General features: G+C 27.6%; 1 protein-coding gene across 1 annotated transcript; it reads right to left on the bottom strand.

Annotated features, from left to right (window-relative positions):
• Positions 1 to 396: 396 nt before the first annotated feature.
• On the bottom strand, positions 397 to 26790 carry LOC142320886 (uncharacterized). Its single transcript, XM_075358870.1, has 5 exons — positions 26659 to 26790; positions 10785 to 10961; positions 9235 to 9327; positions 5972 to 6176; positions 397 to 840 (listed from the first exon to the last, which is right to left on the bottom strand). The coding sequence occupies exons 1-5, from the start codon at positions 26744 to 26746 to the stop codon at positions 495 to 497; spliced, it is 909 nt and encodes a 302-aa protein (XP_075214985.1). The 5' UTR covers positions 26747 to 26790; the 3' UTR covers positions 397 to 494.

Genomic DNA, 26790 nt, shown 5'->3' with positions numbered 1-26790 from the left:
AATAGTCTTAACATTTAATAGATATTGTACTTGAACTTCTGTGTTTTTTACTTGTAAATAGTTTAACTAAAATAAATAATAACTAGATAATTACTCAATGAATCATCATATATTTAAAGAAATTGTTGATTATTTTTCACATAAATGATTAATAAATTTAGGAAAAAATTATCATGACTGATGAATATTTTATCATTGTATGTTTTTGCAATTAAAACCATTAACTTTTGAATGTGTTTGCCAATATAATATTTTTCTCCATCATAAATATAACAAATTACTTCATAACTGTATTTTAATTTTTAAATTACACTTACATAAATAAATAAATAAATAAAATATCAACAATGTAATTTTTTTACTTTTTAAGCTAGTCAAAAACTTAATTCATTTTTATAAAAAATGAAATTAAACTCTTGCTTTACTCTCTTCACAAATAATAATAATAATAATAATCTTAGTTATTGTCCAAACATTATTGTAATAATTATTAACTACGGAATCTCAGAATATTTTTGTTGTCTTTGAGGTGAAGAATTTGATTGCTGATCAGGTACTATTACACTTGAAGATGATTGTATTGTTTCAGATATTGAAGGAGATGAAGGGTTAGAAGGCTCTGATGATGACGATGGTGATGATGCAGCTGCTGACGATGTTGAATTACCTTGATTGCCACCAAAACTGATTCCCAAGAGACTACTAAACCATGCTATACCTTCTTCAGCCGATTCATTAACTGCAGCAATTAGAGCAGCTTCATTTACTTCTGGTTTTGCTGTCGTATGAGATACTGAAGTTTCTTCTTCTTCCTCTTCTTCAGGTTTTTCTGTAGTAGTTCTGTAAAATATATTTACAAAAACATAGAATATTTTTAACTGAGTATTAATAAGATCAAAAGAAAACTCAAAGCAAAGCTACCTTACACATGTAAATGGGCGCCGAAGTCATTACTCACTCATACATAAAATAAATAAAACAAAAGCAAAGATGACCTAGACAAAAAGATATAATTCTGAAGCAATAAAGAAAAGATTCCTTTTAAAATAAAAACGCTAGATTATAATAATTCCAATATTATATGCTTTTATAATAAAAAAAGCCTTCCAGGACAAAAATAAACCATTATATGGAATACACTCACCCAATGAATCCAATGTCTGTAAAATAAAAATTAAGTGCCTCCAACTATAAAAAACTCTAGATTGGGCCACAAAATTATATGGAGTTTCAAGCAGAAATACAATGAAAAACATAAAAGCTCCATAATAACAGCCACAGAGAAAGAAATCATAAACATACATCATTATCCTTTCAAAATTTAGACAACTTTGGGTACAGTTTGATGATATGTTTTTCCACTTTATAACAGTGAAGAAGATTATCTGCTGTTACTTGATTTATAATTGAGATAAAAAAAAAATATTTTTGGTATGTAGTAAATTATATCTTGATAAACTATAATTATAATCCCAGCCCATTATCTTCCGGTTGAAAGACAGAGACACTTAATTCTATAAATTTTACAAATCAGGAGGTAAAAGTAATATTTTAATTTCTTTCAGTAAATATTTACATTCTTAGTAACAGTAAAATGAAATTTTAATTAGTAATATTAAATTTCATTAAAAAAATGTTTCCATTTCTTCTGTACTTTTAATAGAATGTTACCGATGTAAGTAGCTCAGGTACCAAGAAAGCTTGCTTTGAGATTTTATCTCTTACTATCTACTCTATTTGTTTCATCAGATTAAAAAAAAAGATAGAACATTCAATAAACTGTAAGCATTCATTATGCATGGTTGTCTATGTGCTATATATTTTTATCAGATAAAAAATAAAGGCCTTTGATGATAAAATTTCTTTTTTAAATGTTTCATTAAATGAAATATTTGATAGAAAGCAAGGATTCATTTTTCATGACAGGAAATATTATTTCCTATTGCTTTGGAAAACTGTTTTATGAAAGAGAAGGTCCATCACATCTGCATTAAAATTTTCATTAAATCTGACACACTTAAATCTATTTTTTTAGCACTTAAAATAATATAAGTGCTAATACATACATATAGTATGACTGAGCTGTTCAAAAAGGATTTTTTTATCATTTTACTACAATATAAAACTAATGCATTTCAATATTGTGCACTATATTATTTCACATCTTTATGGAAAAAAACTTCAATAAAAGCTTCTGTATGTTTTATAACCAAAGTGTAATATGACTGATCTTTAATATTTTGATAAAGAATTTTTTTTTTCCGAACACTATCATCACTGAAGCAGAGCTATTCCATAATCCATTAACATAAAATAATATGCAAGAAGTATATTCAAATATTAATTGAAGCCAAAAAGATACATCTCAGAAAATTGAAATAAATTAATCCAGTTAAAAGAATAGAAATAAGGCAGTAACTACCTATCCTAAAAGTAATTAAACCCCTGTATTCTTAAAATTTATATTGCTTAAAAGGTAATACATTTTCAATGAACAGATATGTATAAATAAAACCTTCGTAACACCTGCAAAGTTAATCTATAACTAAATTAAGCTACTCAGACTAAAGAAAAGAATGTATAATTTACATGATTGTGATGCATCACAGTCATAATGCATAAATATATCCATTTTTTCATTATTTTTTTCATTTATATTTCTAAAATTATTTAAGCAAGCCTGTAAATAATAATTGTAATTTACAATTTTTTAATCCTGACAAAATTTCATACAGCTGCAGATGAATATTTACTATAGAAAGACAGTTCTATAGAATCACTCATACTTTTGTAATGAAATTTAGGAAATTATTCCAGCAACACTATCTTCTGTTTCTGCAATAAACTTGGGTACTACCTTCTTTTTGTACAGCAACCAGCCTTCCATTGAAATATTTTTTCCAGTGGAATCATATTTCCATTACAATATCATACTTCCAGCAGTTAATTTCTCCAAAAAGTGAGTAATTCATCAATATGATTTTATTTGTTGACATGTCATTTAGCAGTTGTTACTAAAATAAGAGCAAAGATGTTGCTCTTTGATATCAGAACCATAAATTCTAGTCAAAATTTGCAAGAAAATTTTGTAAATGAGATGCATAATAACAGCTCTATATGACGTAGGAGGTAAAGTGTGTAGGAGGCTAAGAGATTGGCACACATTTCAGTGAAATAGAAAAGTGCAGTTCTTATTTGAATGCAGTCTTATTTAGAATTCATTCTTATTTGTCAAATAAGAATGCACTCTTATTTAAATAGCAATTTATTACGAGTAATTATTCATATTGATAATAAAAGAGTTGCTCTAAGTTAAGTGTTCCGTGGTGTTAAAATTCTAGGTGGTGTTAAATAGCTAAGAGAAAATGCTCAAGAACTGTTTATAGAAAAATTATAATGAGTGCCCTTTTGCATACTAAGCAATCAAAGGAATACTGAAGCAGAGCTATTCCATAATCCGTTAACATAAAATAATATGCAAGAAGTATATTCAAATATTAATTGAAGCCAAAAAGATACATCTCAGAAAATTGAAATAAATTAACCAGTTAAGAGAATAGAAATTATGCAGCAACTACATATCCTAAAAGTAAATAAACCCTTGCATTCTTAAAATTTTTATTGCTTAAAAGGTAATACTAAGCTAAAAAAAAGGTGAATACTAAGCTAGATACAAAGGAATGACTACAAGTTGGTTTGACTATATATAAAAAACTAATATATATTTAATAACAAATCCAACCAATGAAAGCTATGTTTTTAAATCATACTTATGTTTCTTACTCATAACAAAGAAAATGACAAACAAACTAAACATGAAGACACTAGTTACAGTCATGATAGGTAGCTTTACTGCAGTAGTCAACTCTGAATAACACCTATTTTTGTATTACTTAAACTTTCCTGGAATTATACCAATGATTGTGTGACATATATCCATAGATGTATGAGTTTGTAGTGTAGCATATAAAAGTACTCATAAATTTTGAATAAATCATATAGATTTATTTTTTTGATTATTTGTGGTAAAAACATTCTAAATTAGTTATATTTTACATATTACTTCCATACATTAATGTTAGGTTTCATATTACTGACACATACATTTTACGTGTATTCATACACCTATGAGTATATTCTCAATAATTAACATTGTCAAACTGAAATGAAAGTCTCAATAATGCTTATTTTGTTGGCCAGAGAGAGTCAGAACTGTTGCTTATTGAATAAAGAAATATATTATGTTCATATGTATTATAATAATGCTTATGAATATGAAATTTTATGACTTTTATTAATTACATTGAAGTGAAAGTTTTTTATAAAAATAATTTATATCAACTCATTAAGTATACATCAGGCCAAATATAGAGAACATATATATGAAGAGAGAAAGAGAGAGAAAAAAAAATTTAGGTAACACTAATATTTTTATTTCATTAATATTTATGAATAAAAGTCCTCATCAAACAGTGGTTGTTACTGCAGTTACATGTAACACTAATATAAGGAGGTTATGGGAAGAAAAGATGACAAATTTTTGAAGAAAGTGATATTCTTTGCACAAAATAAAAAATTTTAGTTATTCTCTACCTACTGTAACTGTTAGATCCATATATGTTTTTCATAATTTATCATCTATTCATATTAATTTATTTCAAGATATTTTATGGTTTTGATTATCTTAACTTTTAATTGTAACATCAATATCAGAATTTGTGTTAACTGCTTAGTTTCATGAATACAATTATTTATTCTTTCCACATAATAATAAAGAGAACTCTGATTTTTTAAGTTTGTTACAAAATATGTATACTAATTTAAATACTAAGTATGTTTTATTTTTCAGTTGTTAATTATGATGTTTTTTTTTTTAACTCAGTTTTCCATTCTTACATAAAAGTGTTTCCTAGCTGTTTAAGAGTTTTCAGATACCATAAAGAAATTTTGTTGTAATATGTTAACCTGTTGATTATAACTTTTTGTTTTATATATATATATATATATTTTAAATCAGAAAAGAGAAAATGCTTTAATAAATAGTACAAGCTATTTACTTTGAATAAGAATTTAAATCAAGACATCTGAAGTTTTTATTTCTTGGTAGGGGAATTAGCAAAATGTAAACATACAATTTATGAGTGATTTTATTAACATTTTTTTTATAAACAGGAGTTGAACTAAGCTATATTTATATTTTCTGAGAGTTAAATATGTTTGATGGAAGTATAGTTAAAATTAACTCGTTTGAACATTACGTGTACACTACTAAGAAATAGAAATTTTGATAGGATTTGTCCATGATAATATAGAACAAGTAATTAAGAGATATTAAAAGATGGGCAAGTATTAAGGAGAAAAAATGGTGACAATGAAGTCAACAGGGATGAATGAACAGATTTACCAAATAATTCTTATACTGCATACATACTGGTAAGATAAATATTAGAAAGTCAAGCTGTAACATATGATAAATAAATAGTAAACAGAGGTATCTGAAGTTACACTTCTATTAAGATTTGTTTGTAAAATTTAAATAAAAAAATTAATAATGATTTTTACAATTTCATATGTTGATGAAAAGTGTAGTTGTAATTGTGAGTTTTGACCCAAACAAAAAGTAAAAAATCACTAGAAAACTAAATTATGATATCACTCAAGATATTTTAATACTCTCAAGTTCTAAACTAGTACAAAACTAATAAAAATATCACTCAATGTTAAATAAAAGCAAATTCCAAGTTAATTAACCAAATTAATTTTTTAGTTGTCAAGAGATGAGAAATAAAATACAAATTGGAAATCTCATCAAGATTAAAAATTCATGGTAAGTACTCGGTAATTAATCTTCTTACCACATTACAGGGCATTCATTTTAACTTCAGCTTAATTGCTAAGAAAAATAAGACAAAATAATAACAGAACAAAAATGAAATAAAATATAATTGGAAAAAAATTTAAATGCCCTTACATATTCTCTGCATCTGGAATCATTCCATCAGGACCCATGGTAAAACATCCTAAATGGTATTCTTCTTGAATATCTCCAAGTAGCGTAGGTTCTAATGAAGCACAACCACGAAGTCCATCGCCTTCACTTCGCAAATTCTTCATTGATGCACAAACCTGAGCCAAGTCAGAGAGTAAGTCCATGCATATTGGTGCTGTATCTCCAGCTGAAACATATTAGTAACTCATACTGAGTCCAGATTTATTGATTATATATATAATATTATATAATATAATAATATTATATATTAATATATATTATATATCAATAATATATTATAATATATATAATATTATTTATTATTATATATATTTATATAAATATATATATAAAATAAACAAAAAGTACACTTTTTAAAATATAGAAATAAATGTCTTGTTGGTACAAATGGTACCATGTATCCACAACAGAACTTATCACCCTGTTTAGCTCAAACTGCAGCTTCATCATACATTACTCATATATCATCAATACATATAGTCTTGTTAGGTGTTAATCATTCAGAGGAACACAAAATAATATCAACCTGAAATATTTTATAGTTTTTTTTAGTAATTAATTATGAAATTTGTACAGAATGCATTCTTTGATTAGTAATCAACATCATAATAGTGTAGTATTTCCACATAACAAAACATTCAATACAAGCTTGGATAGCCTAAATCTAATCTTATTTAATATTATAAACTTTCTACAGTACGGGTAATTAAATATGACACTCAATAAATGCATATTTATTCAGTGTCATGAAAAAATACATGACATTTTTCATGTATTTTTTCAACTGTATGTATTGGTAAATTGATTTAGCACTGATTACAAATTATTAAAAAATTTAATTTTGTTAAAAATACCACTTTTTTCTATTTCTGACAAAAAATTTGGTAGACGAATTCTTATTTATGTTAGATACATAATCCTTAACTTGTTAGTAACCAGATGAGAAACTCAAATCACCCTCAAAAGTGGAATAATCATTTTTAAGTAGGAGGTGCTACCCAAAAGTTCGGGGAATTTGAATTTCGCGCGCGACCATTGCTGGTACGACCTGCTGCCGCTAGTTGTGGCTAACAGTACTCTTTATGAATCAGTGTTTCAACAGCTGTAACGGTGAGAGACTGCATTCTTGACTTTCGTGCGGTTGTGTAACGTTGTATTTCACTGCTTCGGCGAAGTTCTAAATGACAGATTTTAAAGAGCACAGAACCTGCATCAAATTTTGCTTCATGCTTAAAAAAACTAGTGCAGAAACCCACCGCATGCTTGTGGAAGCATTTGGTGACAATACTATGAGTAAAAGTAAAACTTTTTGCGGTACAAACGATTAAAAGATGTACGAACGACAGTCGATGACGATGAGCGTTCAGGAAGACCATCAACAAGCGCAACACCGGAAAACATCGCGAAAGTGCGAGAGGCTATTGTTGCAGATCGTAGACAAACAATCAGCGACCAGAAACAAAAGCGCGTAGCTGTCTGTAGTGAATTGAAAAATTCAGCAAGAGATGACTCTAACTTCATCTCCAACATCATAACCGGTAATGAGACATGGGTGTACGGGTATGACCCTGAACTAAGCAGCAGTCGTCGCAGTGGAAGTCGCCAAGTTCACCGCGGCCAAAAAACGCACGCCAAGTTCGCAGCAACGTGAAGTCCAAGATGATTTTTTTTTACGACATCAAAGGCATTATCCATAAGAAATTTATAACTCTTGGTCTTTGTCAATGGAATGTTCTATTGTGAAGTTTTGAAGCGGTTACATGAAAGCATTAGGCGCAAACGTTCAGTTGTGTGGGGTAACAACAGCTGGGTTCTGCACCATGAAAACGCGCCCGCGCACACATCGCTAGCCATTCGGAATTTCTTGGCTTCCAAAAAGACAGTAGTGATTCCCCACCCATCCTATTCGTCTGATCTTGCCCTGTGCGACTTTTTTCTCTTTCCAAAAATAAAATTTCAATTGAAAAGCCCTCGTTTAACACAATTGAGGAGATTCAGAAAGAAACGCAGAAAGTGTTTTTAACACTTACACCTGCAGACTTTCAGGGATGCATGGAATCATGGGAAAAACGCTGGGCTCACTGTATCAATGCCCAAGGGAATTACTTTGAAGGAGACAGTGGAAATTATAAGTTATGGTAAGCTATTTTATTTTTATGGTAAAATTCGCCGAACTTTTGGGTAGCACCTCGTATATCAAGCAAACCTGATGCTATGATTTTTATCCTAAGGACCCTTTACAACCATCAAGTTATAAGGCATGCAGTTTACTGCATCAGCCTGGTTCCAGAACACTTTGAAAAACTAAAAAATAGCATCCGGCAAATTAAAGGCTATGAAGTAAGGAATAATTCCAATAGAAAAAAAATCATGTTCAATGAATCAATTCCTCTAGATCATCGCAGTCAGGAATACTGGGTGCAATTCGTTGTATATGACCATCATTTTTTTCTTAATGATTTATGAACGAACCAGTCAATAACACATTAAAAATGAAAAAAAAAACAATCATCCTATGGACTAACTAGGAATAGTGAGGATTGAAGTCGTTTCCCATAGTTTTTTCTTTCACTGAGTTGAATGTATGTTGCATACCAATCCTACTAAAATACGGAGGATTATTAAGCCCTGTTAGTGACACCTTAGTGGTTGAACTTACCTCAAAGACTGGCTTTACAGTGAACATCATTATTATAGAGAAAACATCTCCAACTAATAACTCTTCATCTCGGATGGTTTACACCTCACAGTTGTAAGTAAAAATGAATTGTAGACTATAAAACAACAATTAATATATTTCTGTTAAGAAAAAACATTATTTTATATACTTAATTTACTTGCAAAGGAAAGAAAAAGTAAAAATAAATTTAATTAAAATCAACTAATTGTTATTTGAAGTATGGAAAAAAATTAATTGCTATACAATTTTGTATAGCAAAAAAAATATATTTATATATATATACAAAAATATATATATGTATATAATATAATAAATATATATCATATATATATAAATATATATACATAAAATAGATGAAACAGGGTAATGTTGAACATTCATAATCATTTAAAAATTTAATACTGAAAATTTTTATGGTTGAATAGAATGAAATCAATGTTATAATTTTATGGTTACTCATATTTTTTTTTTCCAAAGCATTAAGCTTTCAAATTATTTTCATTAAAAATAATATTGATTGACTTATAAGTTATTTTCTGAATACCTTTTACTTGAGCTCCATGAAGAAGAGTATCTCCATATGTCATATTTAATTTCACACCTTCTTCTTGTGATATATATCTCATGTCAACACAACCTGAAATAGAAAATTTTATAATATTTTCATAAATTATTAGAACACTTTAGAAAAAAAAAATATTACATATGTTATTTGTAGACTATGTTAAAACAAGAAAGTAATGTGAGAATTGTTTTATTAAGCCTATGTATAAACATGGAGTACAGTAATTTTTTTTTCATGATGTGCTAACAGCCACAATTCTATTAGAAAAAGAAACTTCTGCTGTGTCACTGATGACTTCTTAAGAAAAAAAACATTTTATAAAAATGAAAGACTATACTAATGTAAAATATACAATAAATAAAAGTAAAGTTACAACCTGAAAAGTAGGTTAATTTTCTATTGTTTTAATTATTGTACATATTTTGGAAGTTAACACTATAGTTAACTTAAGGAATAATGAAAAAAGAAAATACATTTAAAGATAAGAAAGTTAACTAAAATCCTTGTCCATTAACTTCAAATTTTTATCATGACATTAAAATTGCATACACAGAATATTCATTTTAACAACAAAAAACTCTAAGTAAGGAATTTCACTATTTTCCCTCTAAGCATTAAAATTAAGTTATTAGCATTTTCATTTCACTCCCATTTTTTCAACAAAAAGACCAAATTTTTTTAATAGCAACTTATACCTTTATCAGTAACCACTTTTCAAAAGAAAGTAGTACAAATAGAAAGCTACAAAAGACCTTTGCATTGTTGGATTTTTTTTCTAAATCCAGCCACTCATAAGTTACAGATTCTTAAAAATGTAAGGCAGTTAACATAATTTTTTATATAATTTTGTAATAGGAAAGATATCATTTTTTTAATTTTGTATGGTTTCCCAGAAGTGATCTGCAGTTGGATCTATGTATATCAATTTGAACCAAAACTACTAGTATAACAAGGTATAGGTATTTTGGTCATAGATTTAAAGCGGTATAAAATATTTTATAAAATTTATCTAAAATAATGATATACTACAAATAAACAATCCCAATAAAGTAATAGATAAAATTATGTTAGCTGGTATATTATTTTTAACCTATGAAGGTCTGTAGCTATTAAATGGTTGCATTTAGTGAAAAATATCCAAGAATATAAAAGTCTTAAAATAAAATTTTATATCGAAATGTGGCTATTACAAAATGTAGGGGTGCTATTTACAAAAATAAAGTAAGGTGCCTTATTGAAAAAATGAAAATGAATTGAAAAATGCCGATTGAAAAGTAATTAGACGAAAATAAGCAAAATTTGTCATTTAAAGTTTTTTGTAGCTATTGCATTTTCAGAGATCCTATGGTGGCACACTTAAAATGTACATTATGTATGTAATTAATGATAGATTTGACATGAGCAATAATAATTTTGAATTGATACGACCTAAAAAGTGAGAGAGAAAAACCGGGATTATATGTAGTCACACCCTCCAAAAGTAAGCCTTCACTTTGCATTATAAATAAATATTAAAATACCGCACCTACCTGGACCTCCAATATCGATGTACCCTGCCAGACTGAGATCTACACAACATCTGCACCAGGAACCATCGCAGACACAACGGCGACCAGAGTGAGTTCCTTCATCGCTCTTGGCACCTGTAGCAGCAGTTGGATTTATCTTCCCATCGCTGAGCTGATCCAATCCCCAGGAAAATACATCTAAAAAAATAAATAATATTTCATAATTTATCGACAAATCGATTAAATAAACAGTTTGGTTGGAACAATATAAAAATTCATCATGATACTCCTTGTTACATATTATTTTAATATTGTTCTAACATGCTCTGATTAACTATTTCTGAAATCTTAAGAATCATATGGCAAAAGACCAGGTAATGAAGAAGATATAGTATTGGTAACTGATCTCAGAACCATTTTTTTATTAGTATAATAATCCAATAATCAGATTTAATATAAACTCTAAAATTAAATAAGAAGTAAACTCTGAAGGGTTTCTTTGTCTAATCCGCCTTTAATTATAAAAAACTTATTTTTTTAATTTTTCAGTGTAATAACATCTTAGCCTAAACTATATTACTTTATGAAAAATATTAGTTATCTAATAGATAAATTATATAGATAATCATAATTATAAATATCAAGGAAAAGGACATGTCCATATAAGATATTTAATTTTATATTTCCAATACTTTTAACTGCTAGCTGGGAATAAAACACTGATTAATTATTTTAATATTTTTAATGACTGGATGTTTCTGTGTTATGAATACAAAAACGGATAGTGTCGCATTCAACAGTGAATCGGATACAGTCATGAACGTTAGCTCAGGCCAGTTTATTTGTCTAGACATAACAGATTCCAAACAATGTAATAGCTTTAGATATTTGGCTAGAGAATTAAACTGGTGACTTCCTGAATACATAATTAGTATTTTATATCCCACACACTATTCCCGTTTTATATATATATATACATATATATATATATAAACACAAAAAAAAATAATATAAAAAACATGGATTTAAGATGTGTATCTTGTTACAGACTGAGGCCTCTATCTAATACATAACCAGCCTACGTGACAACATAGCAAGAAAAAAATATGTAAAGATAAGTCAAGAAAAAAACTTTTTAAAAAAAAAACCATCCATTTAACTGAATTGAACAGTAAAACTATTTATAGTAAATAAATAAAAACCAAAATCCGTTTCTAGATACACTTTTCACAGCCAATACGCTAACGATTTTAGATGTGTTTGAGGTTGTTACTGATGACTTCTTTTCCAGGATTATAGATTAAAAAATCTGATTTGGACACCACATGACTTCCTTGTACGCCTATTAAGTTACATATACACATTTTTTTAAACTAAAAAGAAAAGTACATATAATTTTATTTCATTAATAACTTCTGACATTTGTTCATTTATTTTTATTTTTTTATTGTTATTATTGAATATTATTTATTGTAAAACTTTTTTTACAATCAGAGGTTAATAATTATTGATAAATCAATACATTTAAATTAAAAAAAAGAAAATTTAAAGAAAGGAGATAAAGTCGAATTCGAAACCGATGTACCTTCTTCTTGCAAGACTAAATATTTCATTCATTAAAATTTCATTTGGATATAACTCTGGAACCAATGAAAATAAGTACCACTTATATCGTTGAAAAGCTGTCAGTGAGAGCTTATTACTGCAGTTAAGAAAAAGTCCAAATTCCAAATTTTTTGGACGCTTTTGGTCCAGTCGATTGCTAAAATGGGGGGGAGATGCACAACTAGATGTTACAACAGTCCTAAATTCAAAATTTCAACATTCTAGGCTAATCGTTTTTGAGTTATGCGAGATATATACGTACAGACGTCATGCTGAAACTAGTTAAAATGGATTCAGTGATGGTCAAAATGGATATTTCCGTTGAAACCTGAAAACCGAAATTTTTCACTATCAAAATGTTTAAAAATAAATCTCACTATTATTATAATACCTAGATAGATTTTATTATCGTTACGTTTGTTTCTTAATATAAATAGATAATGATAAAGAGTTTTTTTTATACACTAGGTCTTTTTTTCAATTTCCTTTACATATTTCATTAAATGTTTTACAACTTATTTTTGAAAGAGGGTAAATTGTTTTATCTTTTATTACGACTAATTCACCACATAAGCTGGAAGCTTATGTATGGGAATGTGAAATTGAAATTTTTTAGCGTATGAAAAATGCACATGCTTGAGCGTAATTCGAACCCGTGACCTCCGGATGAAAAGCCGTGACGCTACCATTCCGCGACGGAGATCGGCGGAGATGATATTCAATCTAGTTTCGCTCGTGATTAAACAGTTATTACTTTAATAAGTCATAAAATATTCCTAAATTTAGCGTACCACCGACCAACATGGAATAACGTTGCAAATATCGTTTTTATTTTATTTACAGTTATTATTTTTTTACTAAAACATTAATTCAATCGTGTATTTTTTTAAAATTCATATTATAAATATAAAGAACGGTTCAAATGAAAATGCAAGGTAGATTTTATTCTATTTTCCAAATTTAATAAATGAAAATCAAAAAGATAGTTAAATAAAAAAAACAGAATTGTTAAAAAAAATCATTCCAGTTCAGTGACGAAGACGGTTAACAATATTCTTAGAAGTTGAAGAACATAGATAAGTACATACTTACAAAAACAACATGTTTTTATTAAGACTGGGTAGAATCGTGTTCTACTTGCTATACTAAAATGTCGTTGAACCTGGCAGTCATGTAGCGGTACAAGAAACATGATTTGATTACTAATAAATATCCTAACATTCAACTCTACTATAAAAACTACAATTCTGTTAAAACATGCAATATTATTTATTCATTAAATCATTTACGTAGTATAATTTTATATATATACTTTTCATTCTTATATGAAAAAAAAGTGTTTAATTCTACGGTTTAAACCTGTAATATGTTTAATTATTATGAACCCATAAAATTACGTTATTATACTCGTAAAGATGATTATATGCCACACTAAATTATAAATGAACAACATTTTACAACCTGTATGAATTACCTGCATCTTGAGAAATTTAATTTTCATTAAAATTACCTATAATGAATTATTTCTAATAAAAAGAGAATAAACTTACAAAATTAATTTTGAAGACTTGAAGACTTGAAGACTTTTGAAGACTTATTTTTGAACTTACAATTTAATTTTGAAGATTAAACAGAAAAATGTAACCGTTACAAAGTTGGAATTATGTAAATATAAATTTTATTCCTTATGAAAAAGTAATCATTAACAGCTAAATAAATAGTAATTTGTTAACCGCAATAAAATCATTTAAATCACCATTAGCTCCTAATATTTTAAAACCATCACGTAATATCGTTTATGTAATTTCCATTATTCGTATTAATATGATGTTTTCTTTGAGGAGTCGGGTTAATCCGATAAAGTCCGCATCTAATTAGGTTTTTTATAACCCACCGAGTGACTACGTCCCAGCGGGAACTTCAGCAAACATTGAAAAAATAGAAATTGGAAAAACCCATGACAAAGAATAGAATTAAGCGGTGAAAGGATAGTTCATCAAAAGGAAAAGTCGTAAATAAACAGACCCAATGGGTGCCCATTCGACAATCCTTCTGAGGATTGGGTTATTTTATCCCAGGATAGAAGAAGCATATAATAATTAATCATTGATGTTGCTTTTAATACGAGCTTTAATACAGCGTTTTTCAACGTGAGGGGGGAGGGGGGTCGCGAAATTAACCTACAACTTTAAACGTAAACAATAATGAGATCATTTTATGAGAAAAAAATCATTTATTCTAATCATTTCATTTAAATTTATAAGTACGCGTGTAAAGAAAATAAATTAATAAAATGGCTGCGTTTGTTTTTCGTTTAAAAGTTTCTCCATACGTGTACTTATTGCACGTATGGAGAAACTTACGTGTAATAAGTACACGTAAGTTTACAGGAATCGTCTTTTATCGACGATTCCTGTATTTAGTTTTTAGAGCAATCGTAGACGATAAACCCTTTTAACAAAGGTAAGATTTGGCGAAAGGGATTAATATTTTCAATGCTTCTATGTCTAAATTTCCATAATTACATCTACGAACAAGCCAAAACGTATCTAAATCTTCAGATATTAATTAATTGTAGTTGTAACGTTTTATCGCCAAACAATTCGATAAGCTGGTCGTGAATTTCAACCGGTAACTTAGCAGCTACAACAACGTTTTCACTAAACTGATTCAGTACCATCACTTCGAGAAATAATTTTTGTCTTTCGGGATATACTCTGCCAACTGATTTTGTTTGTGTTCGAACATGACGCTCTCTCAGCGAAAGTAATATGCAAACAGACCAAATCACAAGGAGCACGTAACACCAAGTTGGAATCTGTAAATTGCTCATGGATGTACACTTCATACATGCATGTTTATACCCGTCGCTATCAATGTGGTTGAATAGTTTTAACAAGGTTTCATTGAGTAGCGGTTGGAGGTCGCGAAATATTCATTATTAATTTTTTTTACTTTTTGGGGAGCTAAAAAAAAGTTTGAGAATCATCGGCTTTTAGTATATGCCGTAACAACTTTTATTTCCCGCCAGAAATAAAAAAACACTACAAGAGAACAAGTTGAGGTTTACTCTCATCGTCCGAACTTTGTTGCAGAGATATTCAACAGAATTATAAACCATTCGGTCTGATCCTCTCTAAAGATTAATATTTATATTAATTAAGGTCAAACAATTAAGTTTCTCAAAAATGTTTTCTATGAACCTCAATTCCTTATCAAATTTAGAATTTCCAGAACTTATTCCTGTTGTGCAATTAACCATAAAATCCCTTTATACAAAATGTTATCAATATTTCTAAAAATATTCTCTTCTAAGGAAAATTTAAACTAGTAAAACATTTTATAAGTTTATTGTTTATTTATTAAATACCAAACAGCGGAATAATATTTTTTGAAAACAGCTTAACAGAGATTAAATTTAGGTTCTACGCGAATTTAAGATGTTGAAATTTTTAAATAAAGATATATATTCTTAGTTAAAATATAAGATTATAAAAATAAACAAGGGTTGAAATCAATATTTATTCTTATACACATTGTTGAATTCAGTAGCTTATTTTGAAGAAGAAGCAGAAGAATTTTTTTTGAATTAGGTAGTTCTAAATTAATTGGCTCATTTTTTTCGCTGTTTATGGAGTAATAACTTCATATACTTTTGTATAAATGTCTTATGTATAGTATGAATAGTTAATTTAAAAATTCATAGATGTAATTTACTCGTAGATACTTAAATTTTGAGATTTAGGTAGTGTGATTTTTTGTTTCTTATTTAAGCAGTAAAAGAATGTGAAAATTAAAAACAATTTTTTTTATCCAACAAAAAACAAAAAATTAATAAAAAAATTGTTTAATTTCACAGGATTTTGTTATGCCGTTCAATTTTACGGAAATTTCGGGATATATTTGGGTCGCATTATTAAACATAGGAGTCTCTGTGATTACGCGAGATTACAGAGTATTATGTTTGAAACAATAGACTATAAATTTATTAAAATACATGACTTTTTTTGTAGTTGAGAAAAATTTAACAATTTTATTCACTTCGTACAGCTGAACACATAATTTATTTGAATCAGCAAATTATTTGTAAGTAGTAGTCAGCAAATCTTACAGTAAAAATTGTAGTAAATAACATGTTATTGTTGCAGCATAACACATAATAAGGCTGTTAATGTTAAAAATTGAGTAGATTTTATTTATTGAAACCTTGATAGACAAGATTCTCGATTTTCCGAAAAGGTCCTTCTACCAGTAGGTATTTCGACAAAATAAATTTAATATCATTTTTATTCATAAAAGAAACCTACATTGTTTTTAAAGCTGCTATTTTTTTACGACCACTAATGTGAAAAATTTCAAAATAAATTTCTCAGCAATGGTTCGTACAATTTCGATTGTATTTCTGAGAAAAAAATTTTTTTTTTAATTATTAAAGTTATTCATTTCGTTTTTGTTATGACAGATGTCATTTATTAAAGTAGTTTAAATCGATATAATGTTGAGATTTAGTATAACAATTCATTTAGAAAAAATACAAAAACTTTTTTTAACGCTAACAGAGACACTTAACAACATTTCGTAGAATGAATGGTAAACTACGCTAAAGATGGTTCCACATCAATAGAAACTACTTTTTTTCTTTTTTTATTTACCATTTTTCAATTTATCAAGCGCTAGATTTTAAGATAATAAATCACACTTTGAGTTTATGCCTAAAAACCTGAAAATAGATTTCTTTTTTAAGATTTTAACAGTCGCTTCTACGATTTGCAAAATTTCAAAACTAAATTTTCCAACAACGATTTCCTTAAAATTTTTAATAAAATGTTAATGTATTTTATTTTATTTTTAATTGTATCTGGAATATTATGTTTTTTTCATATTTTTTGAACTCGAAAATAATTACCAAATATTTATTGAAAAATACTTATTAAGTGTTACATACACTAAAATTAAAATAGAATTTTTCAAAACTATTTTACCCATTTTCATTAAACTTTAATTTGATAATTTTTATCCTGTTATTATTATAAAAGACTATATAATCCCAAAATACGACCGATAAATTAATCTAACATAACATCAAGCCAGTCTCCGTGACGCGAGTGGTAGCGTCTCGGCCTTTCATCTAAAAATCTCGGGTTCGAATTCCGGTCAGGCATGGCATTTTTACACACGCTACAAATCATTCATCTCATCCACTGAAGCAATACCTAATAGTAGACCCGCAGGTTAAAAAAAAAAATAAATAAATAACATAAAATCAAACAAAATTTAGCAACCATCTTCATAGCACCTGTTCTGATATGATATCCGGTAAGGCGGAATATTGAAATTAACGGATAAAATTGATGATCTGGTGTTTTAAATATACTTAGGTTTTATGTGCTGGTTTATATATATACATATATCTATTTACTTCATTAAGTAAACACTAGCAAAAACTGTTGCGGATACAATAAATCTGAATATTTATTTTGTTTATTACCTTTCTTTGGTATTAATAATAATTAATGTCAAAATATAAAGTAAAAATGAGCTATTTTAACTTTACAATAAAATCACAATTATTACTCGGCTACTATATTTGTTTACTTTATTTTATTTTGTTATAATGTTAATATCCTTTATGTAGCTTACTCTGTCGTTCATTAATTTCATACTCGACATACGATATCTTTCACATATAATTTTTTTATTTTTTTTATTTTTTAATACAACTGCTAACATATGATTCATTCTATCTAACTTTTATTAGATCCGAAAATTTTTATGAGCATTCTTCTGTAACTAGAAGAAAAAAAGCATAATAAAATGAGGTTAAAAAAAGTTGTACCAATATTTTCCTCCGTTCATACCTTTAAAACTCGATTTTCTAGATTTCTGTCAATTTTATTTCATGTTTCTTATTTGGAAGTATGCAATAAAAATACTTATATAAAAATTAAAATCAAATTAATCGAAATGCAATCTTAGGCCATAAATACACAGCTGTTTTGATGGAAGCATTTATCGAGACGTTCTTTAATGTCAGTGACATAACTATTGTTTTTAATTACGTTTAACGCGATAGGAAAACAAATTCAGTCTGATGGGAAGTATGTGTGTTGAAATTCGGGAAAAAATATTAAAATGTGCGACAATATAATGAAAAAATACTTCTGTTATAATAATAATAAATTTATCATTTTTTCTATTCATCAACGATTTACATTTTTTTAACTTAATTAAAAAAATTTAGTTAAATTAATATAAATAATACAAGTAATGAAAAATGTTAGAAGATAAAAAATATACTATAAAGAAATAATAAAAACATTTAAGGATGTTTTCGCTGTGTCTGATATTAAAATTCAACAATAAAGTCTTTAATCGCTTAAAGTACTACTACTAAGCGAGTCGGGCAGTCATTTACCCACCTATCTTAGAGTTGTTGAGAAAACCGGCAGCGCTCATCGCAGTATGTGGGTTGGTAAGCATGTAACCCGTTCGTTGTATTAAAGAACAATCGAATGATCTATCGATTTGATTATCAGTTCGGTAGACGCTTCGGTTAAAACAGCTGCATGTTTCAATGGTATAAGACGATTAATAAAAAAGTTTTTATTAATCATATTTTGTTAATTTCATAGTATTCTGTTATCCACTCAATTTTTAGGTCCTCGTAAGAAATTTCTGTCATTTTAATAAAATATATACAATTTATTAACCATTTGGCGAACAAAATAAACTTATTTTTTTAGTTCAGTGTAGATTATTTTTTTCTTTATTCTCGAAGTATTGTTTAGGCCAATTACTTCCAAGTTTCCATAATTTTGATTATAACTATTATGACGATTTCCTCGATTTTTGTGAATATAATTTCTCAGATATGCATTTTATGTTAGATGCAATATTTAGATTCAAAGAAGTCAGCTTCAACAGTGAAATAAATCTGTAAAATTTAATGTTGAAAGGGAAAATAACTTTCTATTGGTTCTCAATCGGTGTAATACGATTAGAAAAAAATCAACATCAGATTTAAGAGGTTTTAGAATATTGGAGCTTCGGAAATAATAACTGATATCATAGTGAAATGCATTAAAATCTACCTCCTATTTATTGAGATTACACCAAAAACTAAAAGATCAATTATCTTTGACCATTTATTCAGATAGATTAAATTTTTTCAGAATTTATAATTTAAAAAAATAATAATAAATCCTTTTTTAAAATTATATGATAAAATATATGAAAATGGTAATTACAATAAAACATTTACTTCTCTTTCCAGAGAAAAAGATTTACATCATCAGGAATGGTTTTTTTTTACGAAAATATTTTTTTTAATGGTAATTTCAAAATACTTCATGTTGAGAACAGAGATTTGAAACTGAACCTGACAGTCATCGGAAATTAATAAACTTAAAAATTCTAATTTACTTTCAAACGATCGATTAGAATCGAATAGTTTACGTTATTAAACTTCCTTTCTTTTTCCTGTTTAACCTCCGGTAACTACCGTTTAGATAATTCTTCACAGGATGAATGAGGATGATATGTATGAGTGTAAATGAAATGTAGTCTTGTACATTCTCAGTTCGACTATTCCTGAGATGTGTGGTTAATTGAAACCCAACCACCAAAGAACACCGGTATCCACGTTATTAAACTTATAAGTGTCAGATAGGCTTTGTATATTTTTCTAAGTACCGCTCCTTTTTCTGACCAGTATTATTTATGACTAGTATTGACCAGTATTATTTATTGTTAAATTTTTATATTTCTGATATATGTGTACTTGTTCTTTATATCTACGTATTTAATTTCGTTTAGTTTATGTATTTATCTTTTTCTTTATCGTACTCTTTAAGCTTTTTTTCTATTATGTACGTAACATCTGAAGAGAATACTGTGTACCTAGACAGCTGTCATTTTTAAATAAATTTTTTGCAAATCAAACAACATATTTTAGTTTTATTTTTTGTTTTAGTGAAGAAATTTATCAACTAATCATTCTTCAAATGTAATCAATCAATTGACTGAAAAATTATAAATTCTCTTGTAGAGCTGAGCTCTTGTAGAGCTAAATTTAGTAATAATACATGTCGAGTCAGAACAACCATAAAATTTTAGTCAAAATGTTAACTAAAATAAAAAGTAATAAATTGTATTATTAAAGAATAATAATAATAGTAATAATAATGAATGTTGTATAATATAACAATAATAATCAAATAAATAATTTTTATCATATTATATTAATAATACATTTAATAAAACGAATTATATATTTCTTTTTTTTACAATATTACTTTTTTTTGAAAATTATTTTTATATAACTTTAATTGAATTTATTTTCCGAGTAAATATAATTATGCTTTTCTGTTTTGCTATGAAAGAACGGACATCTACAGCTATGGTTATTAGTGCGGTGGAAATCGGTAGCATATGTAAAGATGCTAAGCGTGAACGGATTCATACCGCACGCACGGGCTCCGCACGAAATGCCGAGGCCTAGACTAGTAATTAAACTTGATATCACAAAAAAAAAATTGTTATTATTTTAACTAATAGAATAATTAGCTTATTCAATTAATTTCAAACTTGCATCTTGTTTAGAAATCACCAAAAATTATTGGCTTTTAGTACAACGAAGTTATTGAAAGGAAATATTTAAACGGAAATACATATATGATACGTGTAAACTTAAAATTAAATTTTTGAACCATTTCTAAGAAGAATACCATCTGCTAAAAAGGACGTTTAACTTATTTATTATACTACTTTTTTAATAATACTCTTGTAAAGGTCAGTGAACGAATTGTGGCCTTGAACTCTCTAATAGTCTCCAGTAAATCAGATAGCTTGAATAATCATTATACTAAAATGTTTAATGCTATAATATTCTATTTAATTTATAAATACATTATTATTTTGCTGGTAAATTAATGAAATGTAAACCGCTTCATGTTGAAAAATTTATAGATTTTTTTATTGAAATAGATAGCTAAAATTCTATAATATTTTTGGTACAGACATTATTCTGAATAATATTTCAAATAATAAATTTAAATGTTTTTTGTCAAAGATTAAAACTATCTATCGAACCGGTAAGCATATTTTAAGAAATACTTTTTTATCAATTATTATAAGTAAACAAGTTAGTTTTTAGAAAAATCGTTCGCTAAAATAATTTAACGAACTAAGTAAAAACTCATGTAAGGACTACTACAACATTAACTTGTTTTCAACCCATATAAAAAACCAGGCTAAATAAAATTTTGTATGAAAATTAAGTTACTCCAAGTTTTTCCTATTCAACAATAGCTTGAATTTTTTAAGTTAAATATACCCTAATATTATTTGACTATTTAATAATTAATAATAACTGGAATATTCTTATGCCTGTATCTGATGTACTTTGTTTGCGTGTGAGAGATGTGTGCGCGCGCGCGCACATTCCCCCTCACACACATACTCAAACTCTCTCTCTCTCCCTCTCTGTCTGTCTGTCTGTCTGTCTGTATGTGGGTGTGGGTGTGTGTGTGTGTGTGTTGCGTAATTAGTTGACCAATTTTTAAATTAAAAACTTCTTTTTTATACAAAATATGTAAAATACTTTTATGAAATAAAATTACATAAGCCCACATCCCGCTTGTATTTTTGGGAAAACAATGAATTTTTAAACTTTTAAAAATTACATCATAGCTTTTATATAATACAAAAAAAATATATATATAATTTAATAGTATCTCTACATAATTAACATTTTTACCGAACGAACCGAGATCTTCTAGGAGTGTGTGTGATGAAGTTTTGGCTCAACATATTTTTCAGTTTTTATGAAATTTTTCTGTAAATTTCCATCCTTTACTGAAAGAAACGATAAGTGTGTTAACGAATTTCCATAAAATTTTCCGTTTTAACTAGCACCCAGTAAATATTGGCCGGTGTAGTTCTTGAGAAGAGTAGTATCGTTGACTTTTACCATAACTGATTACTGTCAGGTAGATTCTTTTTGTAAATATTAACTTCGTTGTATATTTATTACGTTATTACAGATACATTACACAGATTTATTACGTTATTACAGATACAGATACAGAAAAAAAACATGGGGCTATAGTAGAAATACCTTTTCAAAAGTCACAATCAGTGATACTCGGTGTCCTTAGAAACAGCGGTTACAATATTTTTAATGTAGTAAGACTAATTTTACAGACAGTTCGGAATCAATTATAATTCACGAATCCATTTTAATTTAATTTTCACCTTTAATAATTCATTTTTGTTAATAGAGCTCTTTTTTTTTAATTCAGTACTAAATGGGTAATATTTATGTTCACATAAGTATAAATTAGTTGACATAAGTATCAGTTCACATAAGTATAAACAAAACGACATCTTAGTCGTAAAAACCCGATGATTAACAACAGAGTTATTGGAAAACGTAGGTCTAAACCGATATGGCGGCCATATTGTTTTTTTTATTATCGTGACTCACTAGATAACTAAATCAAATTTTCACAATAATAAAAATCAAAATGGCCGCCATATCAGTTTAGACCAATGTTTTGCAATAACTCTTTTGTTTGTCGTCGGATGTTTACGACTAAGGTGTCGTTTTGTAAAAAAAAATTCTTTATAATTTTTATAATACGTAATACAAATTGATAAATCTAATAATTCCTAAGATATTTAAGATTGAAAAATTGAATCGTCCGCCATTTTGAAATTTGTCAACGAAGAGTAGCGTTATTTTTTTCCTACTAAAAAACGTTAGTTTAAAATAAAGTACATTTTATTTTATCCAACCGTTCTTAAAAAATAATTTTTTCTTAAGACACAAAATGGCGGACAGACAGAAAAATATGCGTTTTCGGACCTACGTTCACTGGACATTTCTTCTTCAGTATATTAAGTAGAATCACTTCCAAGAGTTTGCCCTCACCTTTTAAGGCCACTCTGTATTTATATATATACACACACACATATATATATATATGAAGCACTTAAAGAGCGTTCGACACTAACAATTATGACACTCGTTTACGAATAAAAAATGGGAGACGATAAAATTATTTATCAAGTAAAATCTCTAATGATGAAATCCTCAATTTTGATAAACGAAAAACCGAAAGGGAATTCACAAGTTTTCTAATTTTTGTTTACGATTGCAACAGAATGCAACATAGTCAAGAGATACAAAACACCACTATTCAAAAAATGACTGTAAAATACAATATAATCTTTATTTTTTACACATTACTCAGCCAATTATAGATTCTTAAAAGTTTCAACTTAAATTTCTCTCAAATTAATCTAAAAAAAAATTCATTAGCATAATGCATGAAAAGTGTTTTCTTAAAATATACGTTTTCTATTAAGGTACAAAACAGTTTGATTTTATATTATGTTGAATTCATAATGAAAAATTAAGCAATTCTCCTAAGTATTTCTCCTACGAAAACTATAAACAAAAATAATTTATTAATTTCCGATATTTTAAAAATTGTTTAAAAAACATTTATTACATGAAAAACGGCACTGTAAAATATTAGACGTTTTGAGTTTATTTCATTACTGCTCCCAGTAATGTAGTTATGTGGGTAAATTTTTACCTAGAATTGCTCAAACGTAAGCAAAAGCCAGTAGTAAAAGAATTATTTGGATTGGCCCAGCAAATTCTGAGACGTAAGCGAACACCCACGTAATTAAAGTATCAGAAATTTCCAATTTCTATATTAAGATTGGAATTATAGTAAATGGGAAGAGTAACTCCTTGAAAATCTCCTAACAAAATACGTTATCAAAAAGGCATAAATTCTTCTTTTTAGGAGATTTCAAGTTTTTTTTCTTATAGGAAAGTAAAGATAGAACAGAAAAAGTTCTTAAAATTTTTGGTTTGGAATGTAGACCATCCTGGCAAACTAGATAATACCATCTGAACTAAAAACACGTACATTTAGTGATAATATTCAGTTTTCGATATTAAAGAAAAGTTGGAAATTTCCACCGGGTAGATAAAAAAAAATTATATTCCGCTTTTATTTATGTAAATGACAAAATAGAATAAATAAAAGTAAATAACTATAATAAAAACTATTTCTCGCTTTTTAATAGTTGCATATGTATTGAAAGAAAGGCGGTAAGACAGCTTGAGAAACTGACCTACCGACAGCAGGCTAATAAAACATTTATAAAAGTTAGTTTTTTAATTGATAGGCCTTTCATTTACTGGTTGGTTTCACTGGCATGACCTTGTATTCAATTTAATGAACGTATTTAATCGTACTATCCTCACATTATTATCATTAAAAAACGATTACGTTACTAAGTGAAAATTTATTGTAATAAAATAAATATAAATTTTATCTTCACAAATAATTTCCAGTCGTGTAGAAAATGAAAGACAAGTTTTATAAAAATTTCTCTTTAGTTAAACTTCAAAAACATCGCTAAAATCTCAGTTTTATCTAAGTAATAAGTTAATAATGATAAAACTGCTCTTTTATTTTTTCGTTTGCATTTAACAAAAATATGCATTCTTTGAAATTAATTCTCTTGAGTTTTATACAGTTAATCTTATATCAAGAAATAAATTACGACCATGAAAGATTTACGAAAATTTGGAAGAAATTACAATCTTTAAAATGGGGTTGACAAAGAATTCATCACTTTTTGAGCCGATAAAAGTTTTTTATAGTAGGAAGAATGATATAGTGATAACTACAATAAAGTTGTAGGCGAACTCAACGTAAATCACAAGCGACTACGGAAATGGCAATCATCCTGTGTTAGGCTCACTAAGAAAAGTAAGAAGTAGCTTCCACTGACAACTTCACTGAACCCAATGAATATACGATGTAAATATGCATATAAAGCAGTCCCCTTGAAATTCATTCGGTTTGCATGCCATTACAGCTTTAAGAAAGACTGGTACAAATACAATAATCAACATATTAATATACCTCATTCTGTTATAAAACATTCCATAATATTCAATGGAGTAGGGAAATAAGAAAACTTGTCAATATAAGTGAAAATAAAAAGCAAATATATAAACGTATACTCGTAGATATATAGATTTACTTTGGTTTTATTTTCATTGATTTTTGAGGAAGATTAGAGAATTCTAAGTGAAACATAGTGAATTTAATTTATAAGTTTGTATAGTTGATTGGTTAACCCAAACGATTAATAAAGATACTATTTTTAACTAAAATGTGTCTTGTTATTGTATTTAATTCTATCCAATCAAGAGGAAAATAAACTTAAATAAATTACATTTAAGTTAATATTTATACATACATACATATATATATATATATATATATCGTATATATATATATATATATCGTATATATATATGTATGTATGTGTGTTTGCGCGCGCGCGCGCAAACACAAATTATTTGCGTGTGTGTGTGTGTGTTAAACAAATAACGATTATGTAAAATTAGAATAATCTGAAGTGATTTTTTCAGGTCATGAATCACCATAAGAAATCTATTAAAATTATTCGACATTATGACTGCTGAAATTTACACACAAACTGCTTAAGAGTGCAGGAAAACAATGGACATGGATTATGATCATTAATGTGCTTGCTCGTAAAGTCAACACTACTTACTATCTGTATCTTACTTATCTTATACATCAAGCTGTGACGCACAACTCAAATTGGGAACTGTTACATCATTCTATCTATTTAGCCCTAACGATCTTGTAAGTGATAAGAATTAAATCGAGCTTTATCTTCGTTTCAGCAGGAAAGTGATACAGATATATATATGGTGACGTATATTTACATTTGTCAGTACTTATAATAAATTAGTAGCATAAACTAATAATGGCAACACAGAAGAATAGTATACAATAAAATAAAGTTTACAAACACAATAAATGTTTTTTTTTTTAATATTTATTAATGTCAATTATTTTATATTATAGGCTGTTCGAATAGAATAAATGCAAAAACGTTAAATAACCGACAGCATGGTATAAATTATTTTTTAAATAAAAAACGAATTTACACAAATCTATTATGAAAAAATTGTTTTTTCTTCATCGATTAAGAAAAAATAACGAGCAAATTTACTTACATATTTCTACGTAGGAAACAATTTTATAATTTATAAACTATGTACTTCAGTTATATTAAGTAATTAAATTATGCCGAATTTTACTAACAATAAATAAACAAATTAGAATTTCCCAATATATTCTTTTAGATTACAATAAAAAATTATTTCTATTTTTTTTTTCTTACACTAATTAAGGTTATTAAATACAATACAGGTACTGACCAAAAACGCCGGGTGCAGCAGTCGTGGAGAGCGGCGGACCCAGTAAGGCCAGGATTACCGCGGCGTAGCACAGCTTAGAGGACTCCATCTCAGATACTGACCAGATGGTACTCGCATAGAAGTAAACACGAC

The sequence above is a fragment of the Lycorma delicatula genome, chromosome 3, assembly GCF_047948215.1.
Source record: "Lycorma delicatula isolate Av1 chromosome 3, ASM4794821v1, whole genome shotgun sequence".
Taxonomy (NCBI): domain Eukaryota; kingdom Metazoa; phylum Arthropoda; class Insecta; order Hemiptera; family Fulgoridae; genus Lycorma; species Lycorma delicatula.
The sequence above is the reverse complement of the archived record's forward strand: the minus strand, read 5'-3'. Positions and strand labels throughout refer to the sequence as shown.